We start from the raw sequence: 19,893 nt of genomic DNA on the forward strand, positions 1-19,893 counted from the left end.
AAGCTACATCCTCAACCCCTTTTTTATTTTGTATTTTGAGACATGGTTTTGCTAAATGGCCCGGGCTGGGATCAAATTTGCAATCCTCCTGCCTCATCCTCCCAGAGTATTAGGATTATAGGCATATACCACCATGCCCACTATACTTTTTTTTTTTTTTTTTGTACCAGGAATGGAATTCAAGACCTTGCATTTGCCAGGCAGGCACTGTGCCACTGAGCTACATCCCTGGCCCTATACTTTCATTTTTTTTAAAGAAACATGTTTTTAGGCTGAGGATTAGCTCAGTGGTAGAGCACATGCTTAGCAGGAGGGAGACCCCAGGTTGAATGCCCAGCTCCAACCAGTACAGGGCATGGGGAAGGGTGGTGCCATTTTTAAAACTTCTGTTTCACCACACCGGGGTAGGGCCTCATGCATGCAAAGCCACACCCTACCACTGAGCTACACCTCCAACCCAATAAAACTTTCACTCTATCATTTATTCATTTAATGGCTTTTTGGGTCTTGCTACGTAGTTCAGACTGGCCTTGAATTCACTATGTATACCAGGCTAACCTCGAACTCTTCATATGAAATCCTCCTGTCTCAGCCTCCCAAGTGCTGAGATTACAGGCATGTACCACCATACCTGGCTCCAACCCAATAAAATATTAATTGCAATAAAATACACATAAAATTTATCATCTTAACCATTTTTAAGTATATAGTTCATTAGTGTTAAGCTCATTCATATTGTTATGTTATCTCCAAAACTTTTCTTTTTTTTTACAGTACTGGAGCTTGACCTCAGTGGCACTTTATCACTAAGCTACATTTCCAGCCCTTTTTTTTTTTTTTTTTTTAAATTTTAAGACAAGGTCTTGCTAAATTGCCCAGGCAGGACTCAAACTTGCAATCCTCCTGCCTCAGCCTCCCTAAATTCTGGATAATATGCATGTGCCCCCATGTGTGCTTTAGAACTCTTTTCATCTTGAAGAACTGAATCTTTATACCCGTTAACAAACAGGGTATTTGGGGTCCTCAGCCAGGCTTATGGTACACACCTATAATCCCAGCATTCTGGGAAGCTGAGACAGGAGGCTCTCAAGTTCAGGCCCAGCCTCAGCAATTTATACATTTAGTAAGACTTGGTCACAAAAAAAGTAATAATAATAAGGGAACATGGATGTAGCTCAGTGCAAAGGTCCCTGGATTCAATACTGGAAAGAACAAAAAAATTAATGTCCTCACAGAACAGGGAGGGTGTCTGATAAGAGGCAGGGCTAGGAATGAGCCCTGATGCATTGTGGGTCAGACAGCTGTGTTAAGTGCAGGCCGGCCAGTGGGATGGACTGGCCAGGTGGTATCAGTGGAATCAGCTGTGACTTTAGGCAAGCGAGCTGGGGCTCACTGGGCTTCAGTTTCCTCATTTGGAAAATGGAGATAGATAATGGTGCCTGTCACACAAGTTGCTGTTGAATTAGGACAGATGAAATCACTTTTTTTCTCTTATCTTGTTTTTCATTATTCAATTATTGTGCATAATTCTGCTATGAGCATAGGTATACAACAAATATCTTTTGAGTCCTTACTTTTAATTGTTCTTTGGTTTTTGGAGACAGGGTATCGCCATGTAGTTCAGGCTGGCCTTGAACTCACTACTTAGCCCAGGCTGCCTGTTTCTACCTCTTTGAAGCTGTTAGCAGTCACTTTGCCGCTTTCATCTGTGAAATTGACCACTGTAGGTATCTTATATAAGTAGAATCATACAATATTGTCCTTTTCTGACTGGCTTATTTCGCTTAGTGCTGTGTCCTCAAGGTTCTAGGATATGACAGGATTTCCTTCCTTTTTAAGCCTGAATAGTATTCCCTGGTATGGACCCTGTTTCCCTGAAAATAACACCTAACTGGAAAATAAGCACTGGTCATTACTATGGGGATGACCAGTATCAAGCAGCAGATTATACCTCACTGCTCTCTGGCTGGGTGGCCACTCTGTAATGACAGGTAAGGCAAGGTGATTAGAACTGGCATTTTTGATCTCTAGCTTTCAAGGCTGATTATTTTTTCGTTGGGTCTTATGGACTTATGGGGCGCGGACACACCATATTCTGTGTATCCATCCTTCAATGGATATTTAGGTTGCTTCTGCCTCATGGCCATTGTGAATAATTCTGCTATGAACATAGGTATACAGCGAATATCTTTTGAGTCCTTACTTTTAATTGTTTTTTGGTTTTGGGGGACAAGGTATCACCAGGTAGTTCAGGCCAGCCTTGAGCTCACTACTTAGCCCAGGTTGCCCCAAACTCCCAGCAATCCTCCTGCCTCAGACTCCCAAGTGCTGGGATTACAGGCGTGCGCCACCACAGCCAGCTCCTGCTTTTGATTAGGTACATACACAGCGGAGTTGCTGGACCTTATGGTTACTGTATTTTTAAAAATATTTTCTTTTGCAGTGCTGGGGAGGGACCCCAGGGCACTCTACCGCTAAGCTTGATCCCCAACCCTTTCCATGTGTTACAAGTCTTGTTTTACTTTTGAGATAGGGTCTTGCCAAGTTTCCCAAGCTGATCTCAAACTTGCAATTTCCTTGCCTCAGTTTCCCAGGTAGCTGGGATTGCAGGCATGCACCATGTATCTTTAATTTTCTTAGAAGCTACCATACTTTTTTTTCCACAACAACAGCACCCCTATACATTGGTGCCCAAGGGTTGCCGTTTCTTCACATCTTCACCAGCGTTTAATTCTTTTCTGGGTTGTTCTTGTTTTTCATTATTCGGTTTTGGTCTTTTGAGACAGGGTGTTGCTGTAGTGTAGTTCAGGTTAGCCTCAAATGCAAGATCTTTCTGCCCCAGCCTCTCAAGTGCTGGGACTATCGGCACGTGTCGCCATGCCGGGCTCACTTTCATTTTTTTTTTTTCCTCTCTTCTTTCCTATTATCTGTCTTTTATTTCATACTTTATTTCTTTCATTTTTTAAAAAAAGCTTTTAACCAGAGCAAATTAATATCAAGGGCCCGCCTACCAACTTTTCCAAAACATTTATTTAAACTCCCTGGTGAAGCTTTTTAACTTGCTACTCTGCACCCCCAAGACTGTTTCCCCTGCACCTCTGCTTCCCGCAGGCTGTGTGCTCTGAGCCCCTCTGCCTGGTTTCTTCCAGGAGGAACAAAACCCAAGCATGGAATTCACTGAGAAGAACTTGCTGATGACGGTCACTTACCTCTTGTTTGCCGGGACAATGACAATTGGTGCTACTGTCCGCTATGCCCTCCTGCTCCTTCTGAAATATCCTGAGGTCCAGAGTAAGAGCCTTCCCACCGGCCAGGCCCCAGGGACAGGAGTGAGAGGTGCAGTTACGAGAGCAGACAGGCTGACCCAGCATCCGATGAGAATGAGAATCAGCAGCAAGAGGCAGGGGGTGGCCGGTTGTGATGTGAGGTTCAGCGGGTGACAGGCGGGAGGTGGCTGCAGGGCCTTGTCCCTTCGGTGCAGTACATTATGCGCTGACCTCAGCCACGGGGAGCCGTGGATGGATTTTGAGCAAGGAGACTGCAGGGTCAGATCTGGATTTTATTAAAATCCTTTGGGCTGCTCTGAGGAATTGTAAAGAGTGAGAAAAGGTGCCAGGAGCCCAGGAAGGAGCACAGGGACCTAAAGAGAAAGGACGGGGCTGGACAAGCTGTGAGGATGAAAAAGCAGCAGAATAGTCAGGTCTTAGAGGACCAGAGGGGGAGATGGGCACGGATAGGCTGAAATCTTTGGCTGGGAGCAGTGGGCTGATCCTGGAATGGGGCAGGAGCAGTGAGGAAAGAACTGGGAGACACTTGGGCCACTTTGGAATAATTTGAGTAGGGCCTGGGGCCAGCCACAGGAAGCAATCCCAGAAGTCATAAGACAGTCAAGTCAGGGCCCGAGACCAAAATTTGGGGTCCTCAGCCAGGCTTGTGGTGCACACCTATAATCCCAGCACTCTGGGAAGCTGAGACAGGAGGCTCTCAAGTTCAGGCCCAGCCATTTAGTAAGACTTGGTCACAAAAAAAGTAATAATAATAAGGGGATAGGGATGTAGCTCAGTGCAAAGGTCCCTGGATTCAATACTGGAAAGAACAAAAAAATTAATGTCCTCACAGAAATGGAGGGTGTATGATAAGAGGCAGGGCTAGGAAGAGCGCTGATGCATTGTGGGTCAGACAGCTGTGTTAAGTGCAGGCCGGCCAGTGGGATGGACTGGCCAGGTGGTATCAGTGGAATCAGCTGTGACTTTAGGCAAGCGAGCTGGGGCTCACTGGGCCTCAGTTTCCTCATCTGGGAAATGGAGATAGATAATGATGCCTATCATACAAGTTGCTGTGGAATTAGGAGAACAGATGAAATCACTTTTTTTTTTCTTTTTTTTTTTGAGACGGGGTCTCGCTGTGCAGTTCAGGCTGGTCTTGAGCTCACTTTGTAGCCCAGGCTGGCCTCGAACTCGCAACGATCCCCCTGCCTCAGCCTCCTGAGTGCTGGGGTTACAGACGTGCGCCACCACGCCTGGCCAAGAGGACAGTTATAAAGCCCAGCACACAGAATGTGCAGGCCCCAGGACTCCGAGGCTGCGCCTACCCCTGTCAGCCTCACCCCAAATCACTGCTGCCCAAGACAAGGGGGGCTGCTGAGGGGAGGGTCAGAGCCCCTCACCCCTAGTCTCCTCTCGCTTGCAGAGCAGGTACGGGAGGAGCTGATGCGGGAGCTGCCCGAAGGCCAGGCGCCGAGCCTGCAGGACCGGGCCCGCCTCCCTTTCACAGACGCAGTTCTGCACGAGGCACAGCGATTGCTGGCACTGGTGCCCATGGGCATGCCCCACATCATCACAAGGACCACTTGCTTCCGAGGGTACACGCTGCCCAAGGTGGGTATGTGGATGGGCGAAGCCCAAGGCTCTGCCTCAGGACCCCAGTTATTTGCTAAGACAATTGCTATTGGTGTATCTGAGCTTTTCTTTCTTTTTTTTTTGTCTTTTACAGACAGGGTCTCGCTGTGCAGTTCAGGCCAGCCGTGAGCTCACTTTATAGCCCAGACTGGTCTCGAACTTGCAACAATCCTCCTGCCTCAGCCTCCCGAGCAATGGGATTACAGGCATGCACCACCACGCCCAGCAGCTTTTCTTGATTTAAAAAAAAAAAATTTTTTTTTTTTGGTACGGTGAATCGAACTCAGGACCTTGTGCTTGCCAGGCAGGCACCATGCTGCTGCTAAGCTATATCCCTGGCCCTTTAATTTTTTTTTTTTTTTTTTTTTTTTTTTTTTTTTTTTTTTTTGTACTGAGGATTGAACCCAGGGCCTCCTTTGAACTGAGCTACATCCTCAGCCCTGCTTTGTTTGTGTGTTTGTTTGTTTGAGACAGGGTCTCACTAAGTCACTAAATTGCCCAGGTTGGACTCAAATTTACAATCCTGCCTCAATCTTCCAGTGCCGGAATTACAGGCTTGGATATCTTGATTATAATCTCTTTCTGCCGTCCATCTGTTAGACTTTACTGCAGACACCTAGGGTTTGTCCATTTCCCTCCTTCTTCCCCTCTCCTCCGCTCCGCCCCCTACCCTCCTTCTCCACCTCTTTTGGAGTCCGGGCTCCTTCACTGGAAAGAAGCTGAGACCTAGAAACCACCACCAGGGGGCGATATAGCCCAGGTCCTGAGGTCACTTAATACATGCTACTTCTTAATTGTAGAATCAAACCACAGCAGTTAAAATCCAGCCACTGTGGCTGCAATCTTGGACAAATTGCTTCATCCTATAAGCCTCAAAATACCCCTCTTCTAAATTGGGAACAGTAGTAGCATCATCGTGGAACTATAAGATAATGCTTGTGAAACACCATCTCAGCTCTTAATGGCTGAGTTGGGGGTGGAGGGGCTCGGGGTCCATACGGCGTTCTATACACTGGGCAGCAGCAATATAATGACATTGAGAAGCCAGGTGTGGTGGCGCACACCTGTAATCCCATCACTCTGGGAGGCTGAGGCAGGAGGATCACAAGTTTGAGCCTAGCTTGAGCAACTTAGCAACTTAGTGAGACCCTGTCTCAAAATAATAAAGGGCTAGGGATGTAGGGATGTAGCTCAGTGTGAAGGCTCTAAGTTCTCCTTCCAGTACTACAAAAAAAAAGGTATCAATGCTTGGGGACCTGCCCCAAATATTATTCTTTTCTGTCTTTCTTTCTCATTGTGAGACAGGGTCTTGCTCTGTAGTTAATAGTGAGCTTTGAACTCACTCTGTAGCCCAAGCTGGCCTTGAACTCAGCAATCCTCCTGCCTCAGCGACCTGAGTGCTGAGATTGCAGGAGGCATGCACCATCAAGCCCAGCACCCAAGGATTAGTCTAAATGTTTTCTGTATGTATTATCTTATTTCACCAGCAAAGCAACCCTCTCCACTTACCAGGCCCGTTTCACAGAAGCATCAAACTTGTGATCCTCCTGCCTCAGCCTCCCAGAGTGATGGGATTACAGGTGTCTTTCACCACACCTGGCTTCTCAATATCATTATATTGCTGCTGCCCAGTGTATAGAACCACCCCCCATAACCCAGCCACCAAGAGCTGAGGTGGTGTTTTACAAGTGTTATCTTACAGTGTATCTTAGCAAAATTAGGAGACTTTTTGAGGTCACCCAGCCTGTGAGGAGGGAGGCTGAATTTGAACCCAGAATCTATGCTTTATCTACTCCCATCTGCCTGTCTTTTGTTTCAAATACACTAACATGGCACTATCTGTTCCTGGAGCCCCTCACCTCCCCTACTCAGATCCCATTAGCCAGACTCCCTAGCACAGAAATCTGCCTTCCTCCTCCTGTTCCCTCACCTGTCCTCAGCTGCCAGCCACAACCCCAGGAGATAAGGACCTTTGATCTGATCTACAGCTGCTGCTCTCCCTGAATCTGAGCCAGGAAATCTTTGTGGACAGCCCTGCCTACTCACCCTCAGCTTCGCCTCAGCAGACCACAGCAGCAAAGAGCTGAACTCTGACACTTTCCACAGAGAGGTGGCTGAGGATAGGCACAGCTGAATCACAGCATACTCCCAGAGTTTCAAAACCAAGTATAAAAATACTGAGTTCTGTCCCATTCTACAAATAGTTACCTTTGTCATAGTTTCCTCATCTTTTTTGTTGTTTTGTTTTGTTGTACTTTTTGAGACATGATCTCACTATGCAGGCCAGGCTACTTTTGAACTCACCACAATCCTCCTGCCTCAGCCTCCTAAGTGCTGGGATTACACGCATGCCCCACCAGAGCAGTGTAACATCCTCATCTTTAAAACGGGGGTAATATACTGGGCATAGTTGCACACCTTAATAATTCTAGCAACTCAGGAGGCTAAGGCAGGAAGATTAAAAGTTCAAGGCCAGCCTGGGGAACTTATCAAGATCCTATCTCAAAATAAGACAAAAAATAAATAAAAAGACTGGGGGTGGCCACCGGGCATGGTGGCGCACTCCTGTAATCCCAGCACTTAGGAGGCTGGGAGGCTGAGGCAGGAGCATCCCTGAATTCAAGACTAGCCTGGGCTACAAAGTAAGCTCAAGGACAGTGTAAACTGCATAGCAAGACCCTGTCTCAAAAAAACCAAAAAAAAAACCTGGGGGTGTAGCTCAGCAGTAGAGTGTTTGCATATGATGCATGAAACCCTGGTTTCTATCGCCAGCACTGCAAAAAATGTTTTTAAAAATTAGGATAATATTTGTACCTGCCTCCTAGACTTGTTCAAAAGATTTAATGAGACAGACAGTGATGAATGCCTGTAATTCCAGCACTCTGGGAGGCTGAGGCAGGAGGATGTGAAGTCCAAAACCAACCTGGGCAACTTAGTAACTTAATAAGATCCTGTTTCAAAAAGAAAAAAAAAGAAAAAAGTCTGGGACTGTAGCTCAGCATGAAAGTCTTGGGTTTATTCACCAGTATTGAAAAAAAAAAAAATTAGAGTGTGTGCAGATGTGCACATAAGCAAGTATGTGTGTGTGATACATGTACCATGTACCTGTTACACAAAGGTAGTATGTGCATGTATTCACAGTAAGCAGTTAATGCTGATGTCATTGTTTTGCGAACTGGTGTCCCTAGCCCTCCAGGCTGCTACTTGGCTGTCCCACGCAAAGTGTCCTGGCCTGGTAAGAACCACAGTTTTATCATTTCCCTCAGGGCACTGAGGTCTTCCCTCTCCTTGGCTCTGTCCTGCATGACCCTGCAGTCTTCGAACAGCCAGAGGAGTTCAACCCAGGCCGTTTCCTGGATACGGAAGGACGGTTCAAGAAACCCAAAGCATTCCTGCCCTACTCCTTAGGTAGGGCGGCGTTCCTGGCTAGGAAAGCCACTGCTGCCAGCTGGGGGCACCCTCCCTGTACCCTGGGTTTATTATTGCCATTCCCACCCCACCACCCCCGAGGACCTGGGTGTGCATAGCATAGGTTCAACCCCACCCCCTCTCCTTCCCAGGTAAGCGCATCTGCCTCGGAGAGGGGCTGGCACAAGCAGAGCTCTTCCTCTTCTTCGCCACCATCCTGCAAGCCTTTTCCCTGGACAGCCCATGCCCGCCAGACGCCCTGAGCCTCCAGCCAGCTGTCAGCGGCCTCTTCAACATCCCGCCAGCCTTCCAGCTGCAGGTCCAGCCCGCCGACCTCCATCCCCCTGTGCAGACCAGATGAAGGAGGGAGCGTGGGGAGACGGGAGCTGGCCAGGGACATGCTCAGCCTCAGTGTACGAGGACAGGGTGTGTGTGCAGAGCCCCGGGGCCACCCCAAAGGCAGCCCAGTTACACCTGCAGCTGTTTTCTAGAGGCGCCACGCAGACAGTTGGCCCACGCAGCTGCTGTGACACACAGCCACAAAGTCATGAGGGCTACAACTGCTGCGTAAGCGTTCTGCAGACGTCAGTGTAGTGCAGTGTGTCTGGAGCCACAAGCAGGGGCCCACGTAACCCACCAACCCATACACCACACACCGCCCTGTACCCTTAACCCACACGGGGGGTCCAGCTGCCGCCTTCAGAGCCACACAAACAAGCCCACTTGTGCTCACAGCTCACATGCCCCTTTCATCCACTGGACTCAGTGCCACTATCTCTGGACATCTGCCACAGAGAACAGTGTGACTGCTCCATCGTGCCACCGTCGGAAGGACTGTCCCTCCCTGTCTGTGGCCCCAACATGCACCCCTTGCGTGTCCTCGCCACCCTTCAAGCCTGTGAGCACTGCCAGCCACAGCCCCCAGCCACTGATCCACGCAGCCAGCCCACACGTGACACTGTCCTGCCTCACCTTGGCTTCCCACTGAGACACGCCACTCCATAGAGACATGGTCCCCCGGAGACACCCTTTCTAGGCACCCTTTTTCCTCAAATTTTCCCAAACACAAGCACCTCCTGATCTGCAGTTGCATACCCAAACGTTGGACATGGGACCCTCAGGCCAGAGGAAGCGCAGCCCCACACCTGCTTAGGTAACGGTGCTGATGGAGGCACCTGTCCCCACCCCCTACATATATACAGCCCCAAGCTCCCTGTGCTGTATTGAAGTCCCTACTTGACCTCCCGGAAGGGCTGGAGGACCAAGTAAGGGCCAGGTTCCAATGCCCAGTGCAAGGGAAGAGGCCAGATCTGACCTTATGACATAAAGGTCCTTACTTTGCAATAAAAGTTGGCTTCTGGCCCCTGGTCTGCCCCAGGGCACGGCCTCATGTGTATATGTGACCATGTCTGTCGCAGTGAGTAAGGGGTGGGGACGAGGGAGTGCACCCCTCCCCTGAGGCTGGGCGGGAGTTGAAAAACATGGTTACCACCCACCCTGGCTGTTGACATCAGTACCAGATGTGGAGCTGAGCGGAGAGGGCCGGGAGGGGCAGAGCTGGGGCTATCCTTGGGAGTGGGGCCGCTTGGCCCAGGGAAAGCCTGAAGCCAACAGATTCAGACCCTGGGGATTCTCCAAGTCTGAAAGCAGATACTTACAATCCTAGGTCCATGCATACGGACCCCTCTCTGGGCTCCTTCACCACCCCTTCCCTCCTGCCTTCCCTTCACAAGCAAACTAAAGGCTTTTTGTTTCTTGCTTGCTTGCTTGCTTTTTTTTCTTTTCTTTTCTTTTATTTCTTTTTTTTTTTTTTTTTTTTAACTGGGGATTAAACCCAGGGCCTTTGCACTGAGCTACATCCCCAGCCTTTTTGTACATTTTTTTTTTTTTATTTTGAGATAGGCTCTTCCTAAGTCACTAGGTTACCCCAGCTGGGCTCAAATTTGCTGTCCTCCTGTCCCACGCTTCCAGAGTGCTGAGATTACAGGCATGTGCCCATCTAAGCCATCTTTTTATTTCTGGTTTTGTTTTGTGTTTTGTTGAGATAGTCTCATGTAGTTTAAGCTGGCTTTGAACTCACTTTGTGGCCCAGCCTGGGCTTGAACTCAGGGTGATCTTCCTACCTCCTACCTCAGCCTCCTGAGAGCTACCTATAATCCCTTCTCCAAAAAAAATAAAATAAAAGATGAGACTGGAATTAAATCCTAACTGCCACTTGCCACCTGATTACATCTTGTGGAGGATTTACCATTTTAAAGCCTTAGTAGAAGTAAGAAATGTGGAGGGGCAGGGGAAGTTAATCCCCATCACCACCAAAAAATAAGAAATGTGAAAAATTCTGGAACCTAATATGAGCTAAATGCATGCTAAGTTCTTGGACTTCATATTACAGTTTTTTATATGTCAAATGATGTGAATAGGAATGAGGCTTACGGTTTTTTCCTGTTAAAAATTTGAGGCAATGACTTGGCTTTCCTTTGGACTCAAAGATCACATTCAGGGAAATTTGGAAGCAGATGGAAATTTTTTTTTAAAAAAATTAACTTATTTAAAGGAAAAGGGACCGTGGGGCTGGGGATTTAGCTCAGCGGCACAGCGCCTGCCTGGCAAGTGCAAGGTCATGAGTTCGATTCCCGGTACCGGAAAAAAAAAAAAAAAGAAAAGAAAAGAAAAGAAAAAGGGATCTCGCACTGAATTGGTATAAAAACTGACGAGAGGAGCTGGGGGTGCAACTCAGTGGTACAGCGCTTGCCTGTGCTGGGTGAGGCTCAGGGTTCCACTGCCGGCACCACAAGAAAAAACAAAAAACCACTGACATCAGGAAGATTTTATTTTTGTTTTGTTTTGTTGTTTTTTGTTGTTTGTTTGTTTTTCTCCGGTACGGGGAACTGAACTCACGACCTTGTGCTTGCCAGGCAGGTGCTTTTGCCGCTGAGCTAAATCCCCAGCCCCTCAGGAAGATTTTAGTAGACAGTAAAAAACATGAACTCACATGGTTTCAACGATTGAGAGGAATTATTATACCCCAAAGTACAAATATTTAGAATTAGTGTGGCCTTCAGATATGTTTGCATCTGTGGTAAAATATACACAGCATCAATCTAATATACAATCATAAGTGTACAACTTTGTGACATTAAATAACATTCACAATGTTCTATACCCATGTCACCACTGTCTATACCCAAAATCTTTCATCATTCCCCAGGAAAACTCACTCAGTTACTCCTCTGTGAAGTTTACCTTTTTTCTTTTCTTTTTTTTTTTTTTTTTTTGTCTTTTTGCTGCAGGGTTGGAACCCAGGGCCTCACACATTCTATCCATGTGCTCTACCACTAAGCTACACTTCCAACTCAAAGTTTTCTTCAATACTGTCTTTTTCATTCTATTTTATTTTTGCATTACTGGGAGGTTGAACCCAAGGCGTTCACACAAAGCTACATTCCCCGCCTTTTTTTTTGAGACAGAGTCTCACTACATTGCTAAATTTCCCAGACTGAGCTCAAACTTTCGGTCTTCCTGCCTCAGCCTCCCAAAGTGTTGGGATTATAGGCATGCACTACCACACCCAGCTTTTACAATATGCATTACTGATTCACTATCACAGTGAAGAGTTATATCAGTGTACATGTTTATCTAATGATCTCATGTTTCATAGTTTGTTCAAATCAGAATCCAAGTGTCATTTGATATGTCTCTTAAATCTATAATCATTCCCATTCTTTTATGTGCCATTTATTTCTTCAATAAGCCGGGTTATTGACCCTGTACAATTGTTTGTGATCTGGATGTGGCCAAGGGCATCTTTGTGGTGTCATTTGAGATGTCCTTCCTCCCCAGAATCTCCTGTAAACTGGAAACTAGATCAGATTCAGGCTCATTCTGGCAAAAGCTCCTCACCCGAGGCACTGAACCCCTAGTGGTCCCATGTGTCGTAACACCTGAGACTGGTGTGTCCAGGTCCGGATCCCTCTGTGGGGAAGTCTTCAATCAACCTTTCACTTACTGCCCTTAGCAGAAGGACTCCTTACACCAGACTAAGTAAGGAGGGGCTGTAGCTTAGTGGCAGACAGCCCTTGCCTAGCATGTGCAAGGCCCTGGGTTTCATTTCTTTATTAGCAAATAAGTAAATAAAACCAAGTCATGTCTCTCCTGCTCAAAGCCCACCGGTGGCTTCCACCCCAAAATCAAGTCCAAAGTTTTCACCAGACCAGATCCCTCTCTGCCCCTACTACTACCTCCATCCATTCCAGGCACAATCCAACCTCCCCAGAGTTCAGCGTGCCTAGCTCGTGCCTACTTCTGGGCTTTTGCGGTGGCTGTACTCCCCGCCACATGCCTCACTTGCCAGTTTCCTTAGAACCTTGGAGAGTCCTGCGCTAACCGTGCTGTCTGAAACAACACTTCCACTCCTCGCTGTTTCCTCTCCTGCTTTATTTTTCATCAAAGCCCATTACATTCTGACACATATTTTTGTAGTGTTTCTCTTCACTTTAGAGTGGGAACTCCACACGGGCATGGACTTGTTCTACTATACAAGCCCCAGCCCCTAGCACAATAGACATTTCTATCTACCTGTCCTATTTATTTAGGTACTGAAGGTCAAAACGCAAGGTTTCTCTGCCACTGAGCTACACCCTCAAGCTCTTTTTATTTTTTGTTTTGAGACAGGGTCTTGCTAAGCTCCCCAGGCAAGACTCAAAACTTGCAATCCTCCTGCTTCAGCTTCCCCCAGTGCTGGGATTACAGGGGTGCACCAACACATCTGGCTTCATTTTTAAAAAAATATATCTCTAGGCCACCTCTATCCCAGCACTTAGGAGACTGAGGCAGGAGGACTGTCATGAGTTTAAGGGACAGCCTGGACTACACAGTGTGACTCTGTCTCAAAAAAACTAGAAAAAAAAATTCTTGGTAAATTGTAGGGACATGGCAGGTACTCAGCAAATAGGGATTTTGTTTGTTTGTTTTAGTAGTGGGGATCGAACTCAAGACCTGTTACATGCTGGGCAAGTGCTCTACCTCTGAGCTATACCCTCTAGGCCTTTTTTCTATTTTATTTTGAGACAAGGTTTTGTTTGGTTTGATTTGGTTTTTGAGTTTTGGGTTTTTTGGTTTTTGTTTTTTTTTTTAAGACAAGGTCTCACTAAAATGCCCAGGCTGGCCTTGAACTTGAGATCTTCCTGCCTCTGCTTCCTGAGTAGCTGTAACTACAGGTATGCACCACTGAGCCAGGCTTAGCAAATAATTCTTGAGTGAATGAGTTCACAGGTTCTAGTTCACAAAAGATCCAGCTGAGCTTAAAGTAGGCAGAAACTCCAGCGTACCTAAACAAGAGAGCAGGCTTTCACACATACTTGTACCCCAAAATGCCACAATTATTAATTGTCCCTTTACAGCAGGTCTCATAGGATAGCAGAGATGTAGCAGTGACCAAGATAAACCCAGTCCTTTGCCTCCCATAGCCCAGCAGGAGGAGACAGACTTGAGACCCATAATGGTGCCAATAGCTCTGTAATGACAACCCATGCAAAGTGATGCCAGAGAAAAGGACAAGATGTTGCGGATAAACAACACGGTGACCTAGGAGGCGACTGGAAGTGGCCTGGCAGTGATACAACGTGATGGGACAGTGGAGATGGGTCTCCACTGTGTAGGAGTTAGGGACAAACAGCTGCAGGAGGAAGGTCTCTGACCAGGGAGGAGGCTTTTCTGGTGAGAAAAGGAAAGATACACAAGGAAGGGGAGGCCTGGGATATAGCTCAGTGGCACAAGCACCTGCCTTGCAAGCACAAGGTCCTGAGTTCGATTCCCGGTACAAATAAAAAAGAGAAAAAACAAGGAAGGGGAGGGTCGGGTCATGTGAACATGAGGGGGCTTTGTAGGCCTCAGAGAAGGCTTGGGGCTTTGCCTGAAAAGTTCAGAACAGGAGAGAAGGGTTCGATTTGGGGTGGGGAAACATCCCTCTGACTGCTGAGTGGGACACAGTTTGGAGGGAGGAGTGCAGGCTCCCAGCCCAGGGATAAGGCCAGAGCTGGGGTCTGGGCAGGAGAGGATGGGACCGGACCAGGGTGATATTGATGCTGTGGGGACATGCAAGGGGCTGGTGAGAGGGAGGTCTGTGACACTGAATGAACCATGGGGCGACTGCAAGTTCCAGGAGGACCCCAAACTCGGGCCTGAGCAGTAGGATGGATGCTGGGGCCATCACTGAGGAGGGGCACAAGTGAGAGTCCAGAAGGGCCAGTGGAGCAGCCCCCAAGTGGCCAGCTGAGGACGTAGGCATCAACTGAAGGGCAGTAAGGAGCTACAGCCACACAAGGGCAGGGTCAGATTCGGTCTCAGCAACATCTCTCTCGATGTTAGCCGGGCCATGGGTCAAAGGGGGCAAGAGTGGAGGGACCACAGAAACATCAGGAAGCCACATGGGCAGGACTCTGTGATGAGCTTCCGGGACACCAACACCCAGACAGAAATGGCCAGGAGCAGAGAGAGGACACCAGCTTCCTGCTGCACAGACTCTCCACGCAGAGCTCCCCGAGCCAAACTCTCGGGGCACAGGAATGACACGCAGCCAAGCCAACACACAGGCTTCTTCGTGCCTGCAGGGACCCGGATGCACAGGCCCGCGGGGAGAGCGCAGAGGGGAAGTGCAGGGACAGACAGAGGTGAAATGTCAAACCTCACAGGAACCTTGTCAGCTGTGGTTACCACAGGCGAGGAACCGCACACACTTTGACCCAGACCTTCCTCCCACTAGCCTGTGACAGATCCATCTGCTCCTACTCCCATCTTGCAGATGAGACCCGAGTGGGAAGTCAGTCACTTGCCAGGGATGCCCTTATCAGCAGAGAGAGGGTTACAACCCTGGGCAGTGGTGACCTCTTGATGTGAGTCCATATACTGGTGTCTGCTTCTGTGTCCTAGTGGGTTTTGGTGCGTCTGAGCATCTATGTATCTCCAGTCTAAGTGCTTCCCCTCAGCCGCTGCCGTCCATCCAGCAGTGAACTTCCATTGTGGAGATTACCCCAGGAGGCAGCTCCTGACCCGGCTTGTCTGAGGATGCCCGTGGGCTGGTAGCGTGCCCCTGCGTGTCTCCGCTTGTCCCAGCCTCTGTCTGTGTCTACACTGAGTGTGTGTGTGTGTGTGTGTGTGTGTGTGTGTGTGTGTGTGTCCTTGTCTGAGGAGCCTTGAGTGTGAGGGGGAGTAAAGGGCCCCGGAGGCCTGGCTGGGGTTGGACAGGGGGTGGAGGCGGGGAGGGGGGGGCGCGGCATGGGCTGGAAGGGAGTGGAGTTCTGGAGAATGTTTACCAGACCCAGAGAGCCCAGAGGGACAGCGCCCCGAGCCTGACAGAGAGGCACACAGCCTCTGGCACAGCGGGCACTGCCACCGGGATCCCCTTCCCCCTCCCCAGCCTCCCTTCAAGGTCCCTTTAAGACAGGGCTGGTCCTCCCCTCCCCGAGTTAACCCCTCGCTGTCCAGGTGGCCCCAGGGGCTCGGGCCGGTGGGCGGAGGCAGAGAGGGAGAAGGAGCCTGGGCGGGGAAAGGGTTGCCCGAAGTCTAGGAGGGCGAGAGGGAGGCAGGGGAGCCGGGAAGGTGGCTGTGGAGGAGCAAGCAGAGCAGGCCAAGGGGCCCCCGCTGTGCCAGGCAGGCAGTGCCAAATCAGGGGCGCCTGGAGCTGGGGGGGAGGGCTAGGGACAGCTTGGCCCTGCCCCCTCCCCCGCGACGTGCCCAGCAACTTCGGAGAAAAGTTTGGCATCGACTGTGCGCTGGTGCCTGAGGATGGGCAGGGTTCCGCTGGCCTGGTGCTTGGCCCTGTGCTGCTGGGGGTGCTTGGCCCCCAAGGGTGAGTGATGGGGGCTCTTTGGGGGCAGGGCCACCCACGGAGGGACAAGGACAGCGAGGAGGGGAGGCGGGGGATGGATGGCAGGTGTTGGGGGGAGCTGGGCAGACTTAAGGGTTTTCCTTGGGACAACAGAGGGGACACAGAGAAAGGGAGAGCAGAAAAAACGGAGACTCCGAGGGGCAGGGAGAGCAAAAGGGAGAGGAGCAGAAGGACCAGAAACGGAAGCTGAGATGGACACAGAGACGGAAGAGATGGACACCGAGACAGGCGCGAGGCGCTGAGGGTGGGGTGGGTGCTCGGCTGGATTCTGGGCCCTGAGGACAGGGACGGGGGTCCTTCCCCAAAAGAGCCCCATGGCAGGCAGGCAGGCAGGCCGGCTGGATGAGGGGTGCTCAGGAGCCCGGGGTTTCCCTGTCGCACTCAGCGCCCCCGTCCTGCTCTTACCACAGTCTGCTCCATCTCTGAGAATGAGGGTCTCTGTCTTTGTCTCTGTCTCTACCTCCTGCTTAACATCTCTGCAGGGCTCCTTTCTCTCTTTCTCTCCCCGTCTGTGTCTTTATCCAGCCCTCTTCTCTAAGTCTCCCCTCCAGGCTCCCTCTGAGACTCTGCCCCTTGATTCCCCTCTTAGGGGGCGTTTCTGTCTGTCTCTTATCTCTGTTCCTCTCTTTCACCTCATCTCTCTCTCTGTCTATCTCTCTCTCTCTTTCTCTCTCTCCTCTCCTCTCCCTGTCTCCCTCTTTGCAGTCTTTCCCATCCTTTTTCTTCCCTTCTATCCACAAGCCCAATCTGTTAAGTCTCTAGAGACCCTAAGGGCAGGCACTGGCCCTGCCAGGCAATCCAGGGCGTGGGAGGCTGCCAGATCTTGGGCCTACTTCCCAACGGACGACGGATGCTGGAGCTCTGAACCCTGGGAAGACTCCCATCCTCCCCAAGCCTCCGCCCTCTACCCCTCTCTGAGGTCACTCTTCAACTATGTGGACCTAAGAGCCTGGTGGGGTCTGGGCAGCTGGTAGGCAGGCAGAGACAGGGTAGAGTTGAGGAGCTGGGGAAATTGAGATTCCTAACCTCGTCCCATCTCCCCTGCAGGAGCACAGGCTGAGGTGGATGACCCCTTCGTGGAGAGCCCAGGGAACATCACCGGTTCCAGGGGAATCACGGTGATCCTTCGGTGTGAGCTCAAGGTTCAGGGGGAACCCGCTGAAGTGAACTGGCTTCGGGATGGACAGGTCTTGGAGCTGGCAGACAGCACTCAGGTCCAGGTGCCCCTGGGTGAAGACTGGCAAGATGACTGGAAAGTGGTCAGCCAACTCAGGTGTCCAGTTTCCCACTGACCAACCACACCCCAAACCGCTCTTCATCCCTGTCCATGCTCCCCGCTTCACTCAGCCTTGCCTGGGTTGGGATCCCATCTTGAACATTTGCTGGCATGTAGCTTGGGGTTTATGGCATGTGTTTCATTTTCATCTTCTGTAAACAGTTAAAAATAGTTCCAACTTCATCCTTCCTGTGAGTCCTGGTCCCCCTCTTTCAGTTCTGCTGACCCCTGCCAGTGTCCAGCTCTGACCCAGAACCTCTCCATCCCTCCTCTTGCCCCATTAGCATCTCCTCCCTGCAGCTTGTGGATGCAGGGTGGTACCAGTGCGCCGTGGACCTGAGGGGACAGAACTTTGTGTCCCAGCCTGGCTATGTAGGGCTGGAAGGTGAGTCCTGAAGTTACAGAGTGCTAGGGGATTCAGGGTATCCCCTGAAGACAAATAACCTAGGGATGTCAGAGGTGTCAGGGAGTCAGGAAGTTAGGGGCCCATAATTAGGAGGAGAAGGCATTATATGTCCTGAGGGAAAAACATCTTGGGGGCTCTTTTTTAAGGCAAATGACTTAACCCTCTCTCTCCTCCCCTCAAAGACCTCACTGTCCTCATCAGTAAAAAGAGATGACAAGGCACCCATTTTGGAAAAGAGGCATGAGGGGCTCAGATCTGCTGGGAGGGTCTGGTGGGGGGAATCATATATTGGGGTCGTGTGTTCTGAGGACAGAGGTCTGAGGAGCCAGACATCTAAAGGAGAGTCAAAGGTCTAGGGGACCAGACATAAGGGAGGAAAGAGAAAGACCCAACAGCACTGGTCTGGTATCCAAAGCCTCCAGCATCCCAGGGATGGGTCACACAGTGGGAAGGTTCGGGAGGACCTCAGCCTCTACCACCAGCCTCTCCATAGGCCTGCCTTACTTCCTGGAGGAGCCTGAAGACAGGACTGTGGAGGCCAACACACCCTTCAACTTGAGCTGCAGGGCCCAGGGGCCACCAGAACCCGTGCACCTACTCTGGCTCCAGGACGCTGTCCCCCTGGCCCTCTCCTCGGGACACAGCCTCCAGCACAGCCTGCAAGTTCCAGGTGAGTCTGGGATTTGGGCCAGGTGTGAGGGGAAGGTCAGGCAAGGTGGACGTTTGGCCCTTCCCTGCTGCCTCTGTGTGAGCGTCCCTCTGTCCTTCTGCCCTCTTTGTGTGAGTCTCTCTGTCTCTCTCCTTATTTCTCTCCATGTGCTTTTCTCCGTCTCCTGCTGTCTGTTCTCCATCTCTCTGTCTCTCCATTGCTTTCTCTCCCTGTACCTCATCTCTCTGTCTCTCCTTCTCTCTCTCCCTCCATTTAGCCCAGCCTCTGTCTGAATAACATTCTTTGTCCCAAACATTCTCTGAGCTGTTCCGTGGCCCAAGTGTGTGTGGGACTGATGCCCCTTTGTCAGACCTTGACCCAAACGGGGCCCCGGAACCAACCTTTCCTGCCCCCTGCTCCCACCGCCTGCCATCTCCTGCCATGAAGAGTTCTGCTGGCCTCTGTCAAGGGGGTCATAGCCCAAAGAAGAAAGAAAGGAGAAGCAGGAGACAGAGAAAAACAATCATGGAGAGTTAGAATGAGAGACACAAGAAGGGACAGGTCGCAGAAGGGACCGAAGATTGAGAGAGATGAGACAGGGAGGGCTGAGTGATATAAGCCCCTCCATCAGGGCGGCCCTCCCTTCTGTACCACACAGACCCAGCACCTTACTGAGGGTCACCTGGACCGGACATGAGGCTTTCCCTTATGGAAGGAGGACAGACAAAGGCACATAGACGGGGGTCGCTCAGCCAGGGGAGGCTGCTGAACTGTGAAGAGCCCAGTTTGCCAAGCCCTGATCTAGCGCCCCCCCTCTGCTGGGGGGAAGAGGAGTCTCCTGGGGTGGAGGGACATGCCCACATTCTCAGCATTCCGGGGCCCCTGAGTGTGCAAGGAAGCAGTGATGAGCACGTTGGCTCCCAGAGGGGTGACTCAGGCCCGTGGCTCCAGTGGCCCGGTAGGGGCAGGGATGGGGCTTGAGTCGGCCTGGCAGGACCCGGCAGAGGGGCAGGGGCAGGAGGAGAAACAGGGGTGCAGGTATGAGAGAGTCTGTGCATGATGTGCAGTGATAGAGGGACACACACAGAGGGCTCTTGATGTACATCTTTGTCTGCTCAGACAAAGTGTGTGTCTGCTCAGACAAAGTGTGTGTCTGTGTATCCATCAGCATCCACCTCTCTGTATGCAGGTGTGCCTTGGCAAGGGTCAGCTTTGTGAATGTCTGTGTTTGTGTGTACCTCGCTGAGTGTACAGTGTCAGGCTGTATCTGTCTGTCTTGGTATTTGTATGCTGTTGGGGTTGACACTGTGTAAGAGTGGAGGGGATGTGACGGTGGGTTTTGTGGCTGTTTCGCACACCTCTGTCTACACG

At 50.3% G+C, this 19,893-nt stretch overlaps 2 protein-coding genes across 3 annotated transcripts in view; both read left to right on the forward strand.

The window, feature by feature from the left end:
* Positions 1 to 9,709, forward strand: part of LOC102010839 (cytochrome P450 2S1) — a 15,939-nt gene extending 6,230 nt beyond the window's left edge. Inside the window, exons 6-9 of the mRNA XM_005412321.1 lie at positions 3,150 to 3,291; positions 4,690 to 4,877; positions 8,165 to 8,306; positions 8,459 to 9,709. Of these exons, the coding sequence (XP_005412378.1) occupies positions 3,150 to 3,291; positions 4,690 to 4,877; positions 8,165 to 8,306; positions 8,459 to 8,667 (681 nt within the window). The 3' untranslated portion in view covers positions 8,668 to 9,709. The remainder of the gene's footprint in view (positions 1 to 3,149; positions 3,292 to 4,689; positions 4,878 to 8,164; positions 8,307 to 8,458) is intronic.
* A 5,872-nt stretch (positions 9,710 to 15,581) lies between these two features.
* Axl (AXL receptor tyrosine kinase) overlaps positions 15,582 to 19,893 on the forward strand; it is a 29,065-nt gene continuing 24,753 nt past the window's right edge. Inside the window, exons 1-4 of one of the 2 annotated variants that reach the window (XM_005412323.2) lie at positions 15,582 to 16,152; positions 17,239 to 17,464; positions 17,752 to 17,852; positions 18,367 to 18,543. In XM_005412323.2, coding sequence (XP_005412380.1) covers positions 16,089 to 16,152; positions 17,239 to 17,464; positions 17,752 to 17,852; positions 18,367 to 18,543 — 568 coding nt within the window. In that variant the 5' untranslated portion in view covers positions 15,582 to 16,088. The remainder of the gene's footprint in view (positions 16,153 to 17,238; positions 17,465 to 17,751; positions 17,853 to 18,366; positions 18,544 to 19,893) is intronic. The other variant, XM_005412322.2, reaches the window with a different exon arrangement.

This window comes from Chinchilla lanigera, unplaced genomic scaffold (genome assembly GCF_000276665.1).
Source record: "Chinchilla lanigera isolate Chin_1 unplaced genomic scaffold, ChiLan1.0 scaffold00154, whole genome shotgun sequence".
NCBI classification, from domain to species: domain Eukaryota; kingdom Metazoa; phylum Chordata; class Mammalia; order Rodentia; family Chinchillidae; genus Chinchilla; species Chinchilla lanigera.